Source organism: Arachis duranensis, chromosome 7 (assembly GCF_000817695.3).
Source record: "Arachis duranensis cultivar V14167 chromosome 7, aradu.V14167.gnm2.J7QH, whole genome shotgun sequence".
Classification (NCBI taxonomy): domain Eukaryota; kingdom Viridiplantae; phylum Streptophyta; class Magnoliopsida; order Fabales; family Fabaceae; genus Arachis; species Arachis duranensis.
In genome coordinates, this window is record NC_029778.3 from 62,688,640 (window position 1) to 62,704,557 (window position 15,918).

A 15,918-nucleotide genomic window follows, 5' to 3' on the forward strand; every position below is an offset into this window, starting at 1 on the left:
TGGACTTTACTATGAGTTTGTGTGTTTTTCTGTGATTTCAGGTATTTTCTGGCTGAAATTGAGGGACCTGAGCAAAATCTGATTCAGAGGCTGAAAAAGGACTGCAGATGCTGTTGGATTCTGACCTTCCTGCACTCGAAGTGGATTTTTTGGAGCTAAAAAAGCCCAATTGGCGCGATCTCAATTGCGTTCGAAAGTAGACATCCTGGGCTTTCCAGCAATATGTAATAGTCCATACTTTGCCCGAGATTTGATGGCCCAAATCGGCGTTCCAAATCAGCTTAAGACTGCCCGGCGTTTAACGCCGGAACTGGCACAGAAGTGGGAGTTAAACGCCCAAACTGGCACAAAAGCTGGCGTTTATCTCCAAGAAAAGTCTCTACACGAAAATGCTTCAATGCTCAGCCCAAGCACACACCAAGTAGGCCCAGAAGTAGGTTTATACGTCATTTACTCATTTCTGTAAACCCTAAGCTACTAGTTCTCTATAAATAGGACCTTTTGCTATTGTATTTTTATCTTGGTAGCTATCTTCGAGTAGTCTTATGCTATCTTAGATCATAGGGCTGGCCTCACGGCCATGCCTAGACCTTGTTCTTATGTATTTTCAACAGTGGAGTTTCTACACACCATAGATTAAGGTGTGGAGCTCTGCTGTACCTCAAGTATTAATGCAATTACTATTGTTCTTCTATTCAATTCAGCTTGTTCTTATTCCAAGATATTCATTCGCACTCAAGAACTTGATGAATGTGATAATTATGTGACGCTCATCATCATTCTCACTTATGAACACGTGCCTGACAACCACTTCCCCTATGAACGTGTGCCTGACAACCACCTCCGTTCTACCTTAGATTGAGTGGATATCTCTTGGATTCCTTAATCAGAATCTTCGTGGTATAAGCTAGAATTAATGGCGGCATTCTTGAGAATCCGGAAGGTCTAAACCTTGTCTGTGGTATTCCGAGTAGGATTCAAGGATTGAATGACTGTGACGAGCTTCAAACTCGTGATTGTGGGGCGTTAGTGACAGGCGCAAAAGAATCACTAGATTCTATTCCGACATGATCGAGAACTGACAGATGAATAGCCGTGCTGTGACAGAGCGCGTTGAACATTTTCACTGAGAGGACGGGACTGTAGCCATTGACAACGGTGATGCCCAACATACAGCTTGCCATGGAGAGGAGTAAGAAGAATTGGATGAAGACAGTAGGAAAGCAGAGAGACGGAAGGGACAAAGCATCTCCATACGCTTATCTGAAATTCTCACCAATGAATTACATAAGTATCTCTATCTTTATTTTATGTTTTATTTATCTTTTAATCATTAATCCTCCATAACCATTTGAATCCTCCTGACTGAGATTTACAAGATGACCATAGCTTGCTTCATACCAACAATCTCCGTGGGATCGACCCTTACTCGCGTAAGGTTTATTACTTGGACGACCCAGTGCACTTGCTGGTTAGTTGTGCGAAGTTGTGATAAAGAGTTGAGATTGCAATTGAGCGTACCATGTTGATGGCGCCATTGATGATCATAATTTCGTGCACCACATGCATTATAAAAAGAAGAGGTAAATTCCAGAAGGAAGCAGTTCAAGAGCTTACATTATAGTTTGGGCATCCAAAAAAGGGTCTCTCTGGAGTTACTTCTGTTCTTTACCAGGGAAGATTGGGACGCATCCCACAACTGCACTAGTGTAGAACCTTTTCAGTTCTAGCTCGACTTGGGTTCCTTGCCACACTTCCATGTGAACGAAACCTGCTGTAACTTCCCAGAACCTTGGTTAGTACTCGTGAGCATCTTCACTAGCACCCAAACAATTATCTCAATTTGAGAATTTGGCTCTCATTGTTAGGGTTTTAAGTTCATTAAAAGGGGGCTAAATTAAGCCTATCACAATTTTGGCCATGTCAGATAAGTGTTAGCAAGCCATCTGTCATCCAACGTGTCACTTAACGTTCCAGCTAGGCATGCCATTAATGGAGATAAGCAAAAGGGCTAACGTGAATATACTTTTGAAATTTGGGGGTTCAATTTGAGTCAATTAAAATTTTGGGGGCCAAATTGAGGCCGAGGACAAATTTTAGGGGTCATTTTGAGTATTAACCCGTTCTAGTTGTGACTTGTATTCCTATGGCTTCATTATCTTATTTATGTTGTTTATTTTGTTTATTACAAATCGAATGCAAAATTTGAATTAAAAATTGATGTTCTTTATTCAAGTATACTTGAAAATAGTTATAAACTAACATAGGATGGATAATAGATGATGATAGATAAATTCAACTTCCAATAAGCTAATTCAAGTGTCCATACATAAACTAAATAAAGTACAAAACACAAACTAAATAAAGTACAGAATATAATATAAATAACACAAAAAGCATGTAAAATACATCATCGATGCTGGTCAGGTGCATAATGCAAGCGATGCCCAGTGCCACAGAATTGAGGTTGTGTCTGCCGAGATGATCTGCCAGGTCATGGAGCTAGAGGAACCTGTGTGTGCGATAGTGGAGGCAGTGAAGGCGTGGAGGATGTAGGTACATCTAAGTCTCATGGTACTAAACATGACTATATGGTTGTGCCTGGTAATAAGGCTGTACAGATGAATAATGTGGTAGTGTAGGCAACGGCTATAATGCAGCCATCAATTTCCCATAGTCGACTGACAGGGGTGTCGCATACTGAGAACCGGCGTAGACATCTATGCTGTATGAGGTGTTGGGCCTTGGTGACAAGTAAGGAACCCACACTGAGGTAGATGCAAGAACGGATGAATGATGAAGACCCTGTCCAACACTGTGCTCTCTGCCCGTGCAGAACTGGTCTAGGAGACGCTGCATGGTCTTCTTGTCAGTGGTATGAATATAAAATGCATCTTCAAATTGGATTTCATCTAACATGGATCTCTCACGACCACTGGTTGATGCACCAAGATCCACTTAGCCGGGTGAGGCCGTAAAAGGATTGCCCCGAACATACTGTGTCTATGAGACTAGTAGTGGGGGTGGCAGTGGCAGTGGAGGTGGCGATGGTGGTGGTGAGTCCTCCCGATTGGCTGGTATGTCACCGTGTTCCTCTTGCCAGCCATACTTGGCCTCCTCCTCAGACTCGACATCTAACCGCTCCTTGCAAGGTCCGACCCGCTCCCTCCAAGGCCTCGCAGCTCCTCCACGGTCCCTCACACTCCTCTCCCTCCTAGTCAGCCTCCTTGTGTCTGGTCGAACCAACTTGGCAAGCCTACGACGATCAGGGACATCCTGGGAAAGGTCAAGTACGTCGCTAGGCTGACTGGCGATGCACTGCACATCATCTGGAAGAGTCAACAACCTAGGATCATCAAACACGTCCTGGCCAGACAGATGTCTAAGCGACAAGCATGCTAGTACCAAGCCCAATCCTCCTATGTAGGCCGGTAATATGTGAATGGCTGGATGGAGATCCTATGACCTCTCTCAAATCGAGCCCTCCATCTGTACCACTCCTGATGACAAGTGGGCTACCATACTTCCTCTCCCTGTATTATGGTGGTGAGGAACTGGTCGACATTGACCAGGTCTCCAGGCACTGGCTGTTGGCCACCGAATTGGCATTTCACCTGATCAACATGGTGAAACTCAACAATGTTGAAACAGACAAGGGGAACTATAGTCATCCATGTCCAGGCTGATGGATTGCAAGACTAGGTCGTCGTACAGCGTCCACAGGAATTGCAAAATAAAGTGTAATATACCTCATTACAAAGAACAACAAATCATTTAGAAACAACTAAATAAAACAACATCGCGTAGCTTATATAATTGCAACCAATCCAATGCAAGACGCCATTGGAGGACTCTAGTCAAACCGGTCCCTACTCTGCTTGCTCATACCTAACCTGTGGACATATACGACAATAACAATGTCTTAATTTATGCAAGAAATAGTTGAATTACATAAATAGAAAGAATAAAAACCGTATACAAAAATAGTTACCTCACGACTAGGGGGCATGTCAAAATCTATCTATTAAGTGGACACCATTTACAAAATCTATGGTATATCCACGAGACTAGTACGGGATTGTATCCAGAAATATCAGTGGTAGTTCAATGTGCTGCAGAGCATAATGAGTAATACGTCCATGCAAGCACAGTACATCTCCAAGATAGGTCGCGACACCTCTCGAAGTCCTCTAATAATGGCAACCACATGATATAGACCTGATTGTTTGACTTGTCTGCCATCAGGTAACCCCTGATCAGTAACATGATGTAACACCTTGTGTACTGTCGGAGGGTAGATGCATCTGCAATAGCTAGCATATGTCGTACTTGTTCCCTTAGCCATGTCAACATGATGGAAAATGACTCCTTTCTTTGCGTCCCTTGTTGCTAAGTATGAGGATGCCTAGCACCGAGGAGCTCCTCTACCTACTCTCAAGTTGGGTGCTGGTACCATGTCCAGAAGTTACGCAACCACCCACCCACTAGCTCTCCGTGCGTGAATAACCTAAGGTGATATGCAACATCCTACAGGGTGATGGTGTACTCACTCAAGATAGAGGAAAGTGTGGGTTTCTGGACGCTAAAGTCCCACAAATGTAGTAAACAGGGGTTGTCAAAGACAAAGTCCTAGAGTTGCACCGTGTCGCCAAACTCAACCTCCTTCAAGTAAGGGAGAATGGCGTCTGGTGGTACAAGAGTGTAAACTCACTCGCCTAAGGAGTAGTAGGTGAGGCCTCTGTTAAAAAGTAAAACCTTTCAATAGCAAATCTATTCCAAAAGTAAAAATTTATATTTCAAAATAAAAAGATAAAAATTATAATAAACTATTATTTCACATTTCAGAATAATTAACTTTAAAAATTAAGCATTTTAAAAATTTATCCAACATCATTGCAATAAATATTCAGTAAAACAAGTTATCTAGCATATTCAAAATTAAAATTGAAAATATAAAATTCAAATTAAAAAAAAAAGAAAATGTAATAAATATTTAATAAATAAAGTAAATTAACTAATAAGTTAAATTAAATTAATTAATTAACATTTACTAAGAATACATTCCATCACCTAACAAATGCTAATAACTGCTAACTAATCTATTTTATGTTACGAAAATATAATCTATTCAAGTAATGTATAACAACACTAAATCTATAAAAGTATCCTATCTATAATTATATGCTTATTTGTTTAAAAGAGGAAAACAGCAACATTAACCTGGAAGTCGATCGCTTCCACAATATGGCAAGTCACATTCAAGCGGTTGATGTCATCATCTCATGCATATGCGCGCGCTATAATATCCGTGTATCTCAAGAATATCAAGGAAAATGTTTGACAAAGGGAGAAATGAAGGTTAAGTGGCAATGAGAGTGACACTTGAGGCGCTGTGAACGAGTTCCTTATATAGGGGCATCTAAGCTTTATCTTGTTTATAGTGTAAATGAAATAAGATTGCTTATATCATTTACAGTGTCATAACACGTGCAAACATGATAAACAAGATAAGCTACGTGTCATAACACTGTGCAAACATGATACATGGACTCCGTGACATGTCTTATCTCATTTACAACGTAAACAAGATATAAGCAATCTTAATTCGTTTACATTGTAAATGAGATATGTATAGGAATGAAAATCAGTAAATATGCTACAAATTACCTATATCTGTAAATAAAATATTTAAATTATTTTTAAAAAAAAATCCTTACTTTAATTATTGTTATTTTTAAAATATTTATTTTAGTTAAAAGTTATTGAAAATAATTTTTAAATATTTTATTTTAGTTATTTTGAAGGAGCAAAATTTATTAGGCTATGAGAACACCTTTTATAGATTAGACTAGGGAGAGCATATTGTTGGAAGACTTGGACAACTGGTATAACGTTTAAGTTATGTATTTAATGAATATAAAATTTGTATTATTTTGAGCATCAGTTTTACATAAGTTTTTTTAGCCTGATAGGGTCTTATGGAGGTGATAGAATTTACTGACGAGTCCCAACGAGCGTATCAGGACATATCTCAGACGTCTTAGTTTTGACACGTGGCCTACATGATTAAATGGGACATCATTGGACATTAGTCTCCGCATTAGTCGAGAGATGGCGACCAAAGTCTCACATTTTTCGCCTACCCTATAGGGAGGCGACCATTACCCTACATGAAGTGGCTTATCAACTGAGTCTTAATGCTGATGGAGATCCAATTAGTGGCTACATGGGTGGATGGAAGCAGTTCTACGATAGACATTTCATGGAAGACTTGTGTACCAGGCCCCAATCATAGATGGACGGAAAATAAGTGGACCGTCATAAGCATATATGTAACACCCTACCATACAGAGTCTTATGCTTAAGTCATAATTCAGAGATGGCAAAGGTATTACGATCTCTAAAAATAAAAATTTAGTACATGTAGTAGTGTGAAAAATGATTATAACTAGAAGCCTTTGAAGAAAAAGGGGTAAAACAAAATCGTAACTCGAAAGCGCAACACTCTGATCGAAAACGTAACGAATGAAGAAAAGAACTATTGCAAGATTGTACATATACAAGGAGTGTCAAAAACATGAATATCAAAACTCAAAATCCGGTTGCGAAGATAACTGGTCCGAGCATAGCAATATATACATGTAAATAAAGTAGGAAACCCCCAAAGAAACCCAAAGAGACAAAAATACAGAAAACCTATTCTCTAAAATCTCCTCCAAGAGGAGTCATCACAGTTTGTATTATTTAATGGAGATAAAAGTATCTAAGAAAAACATATAAAACCAAAACAGAGTCCCGAGAACAAAGGATCTTCGTTAATCCAGAAGTCTCCAGCATGCTTCAGCGAGAAGCCTCTCGTCTTGCATCTGAAAACCACAAAATCCGCATGGGTGAGAACTGGAGGTTCTCAGTATGGTAATAGTACCCACATATCTAACATGTAATGTCCTGGAAAAGCCAAAGGCAATCCTAGAACTTCCACCAGATAAATTGAAAACTTATAGACAGACTAAACCATAAATGGCAACTGGCTAAAGATTTTTCAGTCTATCTATTACTTCCATTTCCAAATCCTTCAGACCTCCCAACCACCAGCAGAAGCATAATATGGACAACACAGTATCTCATATAATCATCTTTGATCATCATTGATCATAAATTTTCCCCTTTCTTCATTCACAAGTTACCACATCCCCTAGCTCCTTTCTCATCGCTAGGCATATCATAATGATGTAATACATAAGGGGAGAGATCAGAGGCTTAGAAGTATGAAATTTGGCATTTAAAACTCAAAAATTAACTTTGAGATGAAAACAGGATCATGCGTACGCGTCGCCCACACGCACACGTGGATGGGAAAACAACCAAGTGACGCCTACGCGTCAGCCACGCATGCGTTTGTGCCCCACGCACAAAACTGGCACAATTCTCGCACAACTCTCGGGAAATTGGCTGGGCACTTGGTGCAGCGCATCGACGTGCACGCGTGAGCTACGCGCACGCGTGGATGGTGCATTTTGGAAAACGACGCGTACGCGTCAGTCACGCCTACGCGTGGGGGACATTCTGCTAAAAAATTTTCTAAGTTAAAAGCTGCAGAATTCACAAATTTAACCCACAATCTTCCGACGGACATAACTTCTTTATTTCAAATCATTTTTCCCCCGTTCTTAGAACGGCATGAACATCCTGGATCCAATTTCAATTCTAAACAAATTTGGCACAAATCGGGGATCCAGAGTCCAAGTTATGCCCCGTCAAAGTATGCCCAAAAACCATATTTTCATACAATACCACAAAATGCCATTTTCAAAACAAACCAATTTCATCCCTCTTCAAAATCAACCAAAACATACCAATTTTCAACTCTTTTTTAAATCAATCAAAATATACCAAAAATCAACATCAAGCCTCCTCAACTCACACATTAACACTTTACCACAATTCACAAAACCACCACCCAACCATTTTACCCATCTCAATCAAATGGTTAAATTACAAACACATTAACATGTCATACATCATTCCTCATCCCAATTTTCAACAATATCATTCCCAATCAACCATCATTATACATAATCAATATCATACTTACCATCAATATGGTTTTACCCACAAATCAACCTCAATCATTCATCAAGCATATATCACAACATGCATTTTTCTCATATATCACACCATCAAGGCATCAATATTCATAACCACATATATGACCACATCATATATCTCAATCATCCAACAACATCAACAATTCAATGTCTATCTTAGGGCCTCTAGCCTAAGTTTTCGCACCACATTACATTTTAGATACAGAAAACCGAGACCATACCTTAGCTGATTTCCCACGTTCAACCGGAGCACTTCCAAACCACTTTTCCACACGCTCTCAAGGTATCAACACCACCAAGAACAGATTTTTTTTGCACACCAAAGCCCTTTTCCGAGCTTTCCAAAATCTCAATCAAGCTCCAATATTCACATACACACTACCTAAGCCACAATCATCATACCCAAACACAACATCTCAATATCCAAACATCATAGAATAATAATTTACACTAGGGTTGAGAATCTTACGACATCCAAGGTTCAAAGAGATAAGATTAATCTTCTCCTTCAAGAGAGCTGGGTCCTATAACATCAAAGAGCCCAAAATCTTAATATTTTTCACCCAAAAATTCGAAATTAAGGGCTGAGGAACTGAGATGAAATCGTGGCTTACCTCAAGAATAAAGTAGTGGGTTTTGTAGAGCTCTTCGCGGTGAACGCATGGCCGTAAACGGTGCGACAATCGGAGCTCTAGATCAAAAGTTATGGTGGTTTGAAGATCAACCAAGGGAGAGAGCTTGAGAGAGTGTTCTTTCCCCCTCCATCCCCATTTTCAGCGTGTGTTTGTGTGTTGTGAGGAGAGAGAGTGCTGAAAATTAGGGTTTTGGTTTAGTTATGTTGGGCCAAGGGCCCAATATGAGTCCGGTTGGCCCAATTTGGCCTGTTCGGTCCAATCTTGGTCCGACTTCCATAAATTGATATCGAACTTCTCGTCTCAATCTCCTCTATCATATTAAGCCATAAAAATCACATTTTTGGCTTTCTAGAATAAATTCTCATTAATGGGTTAATTAGTCATTAATTAACCGGGTTTTACAATATACCATAGTGAGCAGCCACCTATCCGTCCCATCCTCTATCGAAACATGCTGTACTTGGTCATGTCTCTCTATTTTCCAAATTCTCAAATTGGTTTTGTTCCAGAGGAGCCAAATTCCTCCTAAGAAACCATTAGCATCAATCACTAAGGAGAAATCAAACCCAAAATTTTTTATGTAATTACTTGTCACTTACCGCTGCACCGCATCTCTTGAATGACGGCAATATCAATCATCAGGTTTATACTGCCTGCAATATTATTTGAGGTTGCATTTGTTTATATGCACAGGACACTAAGATAGAGACACAGAGATATAATTCATGTCTGACAGATGAGACATGAATAGACATTATATCCAAATATATTGAATTAGTGTATTTTATGTCCATCTTGACAAATACAAAAATACTAACAAGAGATACAACTTATTTTTCATTCTTTCTTTTATTATTCTTATTAATTTTTCTTATATTTTTTATTATTATATTTTTCTTCTCAAATTTTTTGAATGAAAAAAATGAGGATAAATTAGACTTTCGTAATTTGTTCTAGTTTATTACTAAACAAATACAAAACACTAATTTTTGTATCTGTGTACTTATATTTTGTTTTCAATGTCTTGTTATGCCGCTATGGTCTTACTTCTTAGAACCAAACTCATCCTAATAGACTTAGCAAACTTTGGGCTCGCTGCCGCTCTAGCATTCCACGACAGGATAATCACAAAGGCCAAAACAAAGATGAGTGAAGCTAGAGCTTCTAGGCACCCAAAGAAAACCAAAGAAACACAACCACAAGAACCCATTCATTACATACGAACATCTTCCCCATCCAGGGTTTCTCTATCTCCCCAAGCTGCCATAATAGGGTCGTTAATTTCCGAATGTCGATAATTTCCGAGCCTGAGAAACCTTGGTTGCTAGGGTCTGGTGGTTCCGAATCTATGGCTACATCCATGCTAGGTTAGGGGGTTTCCATGACCATAGTCTCCCCTATTGAATCGAGAGAAGGGTGCCAAGAGAGTTAGGGATGATTGAGTTGGGGTCTACAGGTGGGATTTCAATCTGGGTGTAGGAATAGGAATTCTGGTTTGCGGGGTTGGCTTGGGATTTTTTTTTTTTTTTTGTTGGCGTTGGCCAGGATGTTATGAACTACTTGGTAGGTACTATGGTTTTTGTGAGACCTTTTTGTTCAATATATCAGCTTGCATATTTACTCCCTTTTATTTTCTCATGCCCACTAAAGACGAGCCTGTTGACTGACTCAAAAAATCAAAAAGAAAGAGGCCCATTTGTAATCGTAGACCACCTAAGGTTCTTCTTGAAAGTGTAGTGGCCGAAAAACAAATAACAGAAGGTTTATTTGAAACAGTGTGAATGTAAAACGAGAGGAAGAAAGAAAAGAAAAGAAAAAATTTCCCCCGCTATACATGTTACGTCAAAATTATTAAGAATTCTTTGCATATGAACATATTTGCCAATAATCTGAATAACTATGAAGTCATTTCGGGCTAAAGAAGATAACAGTCCTGATACGTTTGGGTTATATATGGATATCTTCCTTCGAGAAACAACTATAAATGTGGAGACACAACACTGGAGGTACTCCAATTCTCTCTTCCACACAACTTTTTCTTAGGTTATCACCGTCCCTCCTTACCATATGCAAAGTGCCAAAATACAACACAAAGATCAGCAACTAAACCGACCAATGAATGAATGAAATTGAGTGAGTTTCTCACTCTCAGACATATAAATCACATTTGAACCGGGAAAAAAATTCATCGACAATCTGCAACCACATTGCAACTGTAATTCAGCCACAGCAGCACCTGTTATTTTCTAAAAATTTGATGAATGCAATCCCATTTACATTTTAAAACTACAGATGAAAATCAGATTGCAAAAAATAAATAATCTACCAATTCCCTTGCCCCTTCTGTCATAAAAACTTTTAACTATCACTGTCCCAACCTAGTTCCTGGGAGGCTGGGACAAGCAGGAAGTTAGTAACCTTTAAATCCCAAGTAACTTTTCAAGACTGAAAAGTAACCTCAAGTTGAAGTCGGCACCCTCTACATAGAATTTTGAGGAAAAGAAATTACATAGAAACAGATTCAGACATCAGACAAACCAATTAAAATATATAAAAGACACACTCAACACAGAAACTTGGAATTGGACTGCAGAAATGGGTAACACAACACAGACAAAACACGTTCATTGTCCATTAAGCCAGATGCTCACAATTTGAATTTTCAAATGGGTTCATACTAACTAGCATACTGTGCATGGGGTTGTCTGATTTTACAATGGGAGAAGAAACTTCAGCAGAGGAAAAAAATAATCATAGAAGACCTCATACCAACTGTTCTGACTTTCTAGTCAGTGACAAGTCAAGATTACTCAACCTGTAGATGCCTCTAAGTATATGAATATAAGCTCGTTTTGTCACTCTCTCACACAGACATACATGAACATGCACACTCCTTTTCTGAGACTTCTTATTCTAGGTACTCACTTAAACATCAGAGCTAGATCAAGGAGTCAATCTCTTGATTGCATTTACCCATGATCTCCTAGACATAACCAAATTCTGTCAATCACTTGATTACATTCACCCCATGATCACCTAGGCATAACCAAATTCTGTCAATCTCTTCATTACTACTATCCAAGCCAAGAATATAGTGCCTTGCCATAACTGATTAAGGGATTAACTATCAAAGCCCTATCTTCCCCGAACCCAGATAGAAAGACTAGCAGCTAGCAACTAAATTTAATAATTTTAACAGAAACCAATTCCAAACATATGATTGCCTACATAGATTTCGTGAAAAATACAATGACAGCATTTCTATAAGAATGTTTCCACATTTAGGAAAATTGGCTGCCAAGCCATGTCAATGGAATTTCAACTACACCAAACTGCGAAATCGTTCTCCTCCCCAACAGCCAAGTAAATCCAACTCCATAATAGATATATCAGAGAGCCAAATTACAACAATCACGAGGCAATTGAGACAATAAGTTAAAACAATATCTACAAACAAGAACCAAAAAGAAAAAAAGAGCGCTACTTATCACCTCGGCACTCGGCACCAGCTTCACATCTTCTCTGATCTTCAATGGAACACTTCATATTCAACAAAATTACACTTTCAACTCCAACAAGCTCCTCAGCCCCTACCAAAACCCTGAATCGCCACGGATCATGACTGCAAGGGATACTTCCGAGGCCTCCCTCGCTTCCTCGGCCCAGATCCAGCAACTCCATTCGAAATACTTCCTCTGGCAGCTACCCTCGCAGGCGTCGGCGCTGCAACCGACACAGCAACATTTCCCCCATTCTCCTGAACAGCCGCGGCAGGCATCCAATTCGGAAGTGAGGACGCAGACTGTGGAGGTGCAACCGTGACTGGAACCGGCGCCGGCGCAGGCTCTTTCTCCGCAGATCCCACATTCCCAACCACAAACCCCATCGGAAAGAACCCCCAGCAGCAGTAATAGGCATCCTGCCCCGGCACCAGTGGGGGCAGCGAAGGAATCGAGATCCCATGGAAGGACCTGTCACAGTTCTGGCACCTCAAGCAGCATCCCTCGTAAACCCTAGGGTACTCATACAACCTATAGCAGTACGGACACGCGGTCCAGAAATTTCCCGATCTGTTCTGCCCCTGCCGCTGCCTCGCGTTCGAATTCTCGTCCGCCGCAATCTCGTTCCTCGCGGCGGACGCAGGCGTGTTATTAGTCATGCTGATATTCATCCCGTCGAAGCTTATGGTATTACTGCTATTATTTGTCCTGGCGCTTGGGCCTGGCCCTGGACCAGGCCCAGGTCCCGTTCTACGGACCGGGAGCTTGTCTTGCTGGACCCAGCCGGGAACGGAGAGGTCGACTCGGGAGAAGAAGGAGAGCTCCTTGTCGTAGTTGGACTTCTTGATTGGGTCCGAGAGCACCGCCCAGGCGTCGGCAACGAGCTTAAAGGCGTGGTCGGCGTACGCAAAGCGGCTCTTGTCAGGGTGGAGGAGGAGAGCGAGGCGGCGGTAGTTGCGCTTGATGAGGTCGAGGTCGTTGGTGCGGCGGTCCACCTGGAGGATGCCGTACCAATCGAGTTGGTGGTGGTGGGGGTGGCTGGTGGCGGCGTTTGGACGGTTATCAGCGGCTAAGAGGACTTCGACGATGGCGAGGATCTGGTCGGAACCTTCTAGAAGAGGTTCGGTTTCTTGGGCGAGGATGGCGAATTCGCGGGAGCCGTTGAGATCGCGGGTGTGCAGGAGCTTTTCTGCGATCCCGAGTAGACGTTCGGCTTCTGCTCTCGTTGCCGTTTGCATTTCTTAAACTTTTTGGATGTTTTGGATTTGTTGTAAGAGAGGGTTTTGTTGGGTTTGGTTTGGTTTGGTTGATGCGTTTCTTGGTTGGTAGAGTGAGAGAGTTACTGGAACTATTGGTAAAAGCTACAGAGAGAGAATGGGTTCCTGGTTCAGTTCTCACTTCTCAGCCATTCTCTCTCTAGTATGTACACACGCTTGACTGGCTTGAGGCCTGAGGGAGTACATGTTTTAGGTTTGTTTTGTATAATTTTTTAATGAGATATTTGTAATTTTTTAAAGTATAATATAAGTAAATTCAGCGAATCAATACTTTATTAAAATTTGATTTAACTAAAAAAATAAAAATGATAAAAATGAATAATCTCACACTATTTGATATAATTTTAAGCCATTAAAAATATTAATCTACTTAATATATTAAAATTGGGTTTTTCCCTGCTAATAAAGATGACGTGTCAATCTCTCTAAGTCCATGAATAATATATAATAATACTAATTTAGGAACATATCTTCATTATAATTATATCAAATCAATATTTAATGCACTATTAAACTACTTATCAATTATAATGCATAATTACTGTACATAATAAAAAATTACCTTAATAATAAGTAATTTACATATTTATTTTTGTTTTACTAAGGTCTATAAATAGTATTTTTCTGTGGTATATAAATTTAAATTTGAGAGTCAGCTCATAATTTTATGTTTAGTATTTTTTTTACTACTTCATAGAATAAGAATGTATTTTTCGTTTTTTATTGAAATTGATCCTTTTAAGGTACAATTTATAATTTTTTATAATATTTTTCATATACTCATTCTATTATATTATTCTTTTAATAATTTATTAATTGTTGTTACTCTAAGTTATTCTTATCGTCTAATGTTCCAGTTCGATTGTCTTTTACCACAATCGTTTACAATGTATCACATCCATGAAATACCTCATCGAGTTGTCTTCACTGATTCAGGTTCCAACTACATGGATGTAAGTGTTCAAAGAAGGGGCAATAATCTTTACTTTACCAAAGGATGGTTGGATCTACTCACCTATTATGACCAACCTAATGGAATGTGGTTAAAGTTAGCTTTCTTGGGAGGAGCTCGATTTTTTATTGCGGAATTGCATTCACGGAACTTTATAGGGCAAGTTCAAGTTTCATCCCCTCCATACTTTTTACGTCTGCCTGAAAATCTTCGAAGTGGAGTACATAATGACTAATGAGATTGAATTTCCTCAATTTAAGTTCAGTTTTGCTAAATTCGTGACAAATTCGGATATGCAATTTCAACGATTGGTAACATATTTCAATTTTTTATTTTAAGTTGTTCATTATTAGAATAATTTTATAACATATTGTGATTTTTTTCAGAAATTACCGGCTTTCTTTTGCATGCATGCAATGCCATTGAGAGAAATAAGGGTTAGTTTGGTTTCTCAGTGTGGCAATTCTATACCTTGCCGCATTGCATGGATAGCGGATGATGAAGCTTATTTAACAAAAGGATGGTTTGAATTTGCACGAATTCTAAATGTTGATACTTACGATGTTATTTCAGTTAGTTATCGTTACGAGAATGACTCTATATACTATACGTGACTAAGAACTAGAATAGATTCAATATTGTTTAAGTAATTTGGTTTTAATATTAGTATTTGATTAAATTATAATTAGAAAATTTTAAATTATTGCCTCAATTTATATATTATGAGTATTTTTCGTGAATGTACTATTTTTAAATAATTTAATAATTAATAAAATGAAGTGGTGTCAGATATATTATTTAAGTTTATTTTTATCCTTTATTTTTTATTTGTATTTTCATTATATTTGACAAAAAATCACTACCTAAACATATAGTTTTCATTGACCTAAACACAATTTAGTTGTCAATAAAAACCGATTTTATCTATAAAAAATAACAAAACATGTATATTTTGATATTATATTAATATAGTAAGTAGACATTATGATATAATAATATCTTTAATTGTATTATAATTAGCTCATAAATAATATATGATTATATTATTTTAGAAAATTTTTTCCATTATAATTATATCAAATCAATATTTAATTATAATAAAAATATGTTAATTATAATTATATCATAAAATTATAATAATTATGATAGTTATGTTATATATTTTAATCATTTATGTAAGTAAATAAACTAGAAAACAATCAAATCAAATAATGATGGTAAATAAATAATATAAAATAATATTATACATTTAATTGTATTATAATTAGCTCATGAATAATGTATGATTATATTATTTTAGAAAAATATTTTTATTATAATTATATCAAATTAATATTTAATATATTATTTAAATCTATTTTTTATATAACAATAATATTATATATATTTATATATCACTTTTTTAAACTCATTCTTACAAATATTGGTATATAATTAATATAGATA

The 15,918-nt window shown here is 38.2% G+C and overlaps 1 protein-coding gene across 1 annotated transcript; it reads right to left on the bottom strand.

The window, feature by feature from the left end:
* Window positions 1-11,925: 11,925 nt before the first annotated feature.
* On the bottom strand, window positions 11,926-13,687 carry LOC107459359 (uncharacterized). The gene has a single exon (XM_016077584.3). It carries the CDS (start codon window positions 13,479-13,481, stop codon window positions 12,360-12,362), a length of 1,122 nt encoding a protein of 373 aa, XP_015933070.1. The 5' UTR covers window positions 13,482-13,687; the 3' UTR covers window positions 11,926-12,359.
* Window positions 13,688-15,918: the final 2,231 nt, after the last annotated feature.

Excerpts from the sequence above, each read along its gene's own strand:
- LOC107459359 (XM_016077584.3), bottom strand. The coding sequence starts at position 13,481 with ATGCAAACGGCAACGAGAGCAGAAGCCGAACGTCTACTCGGGATCGCA.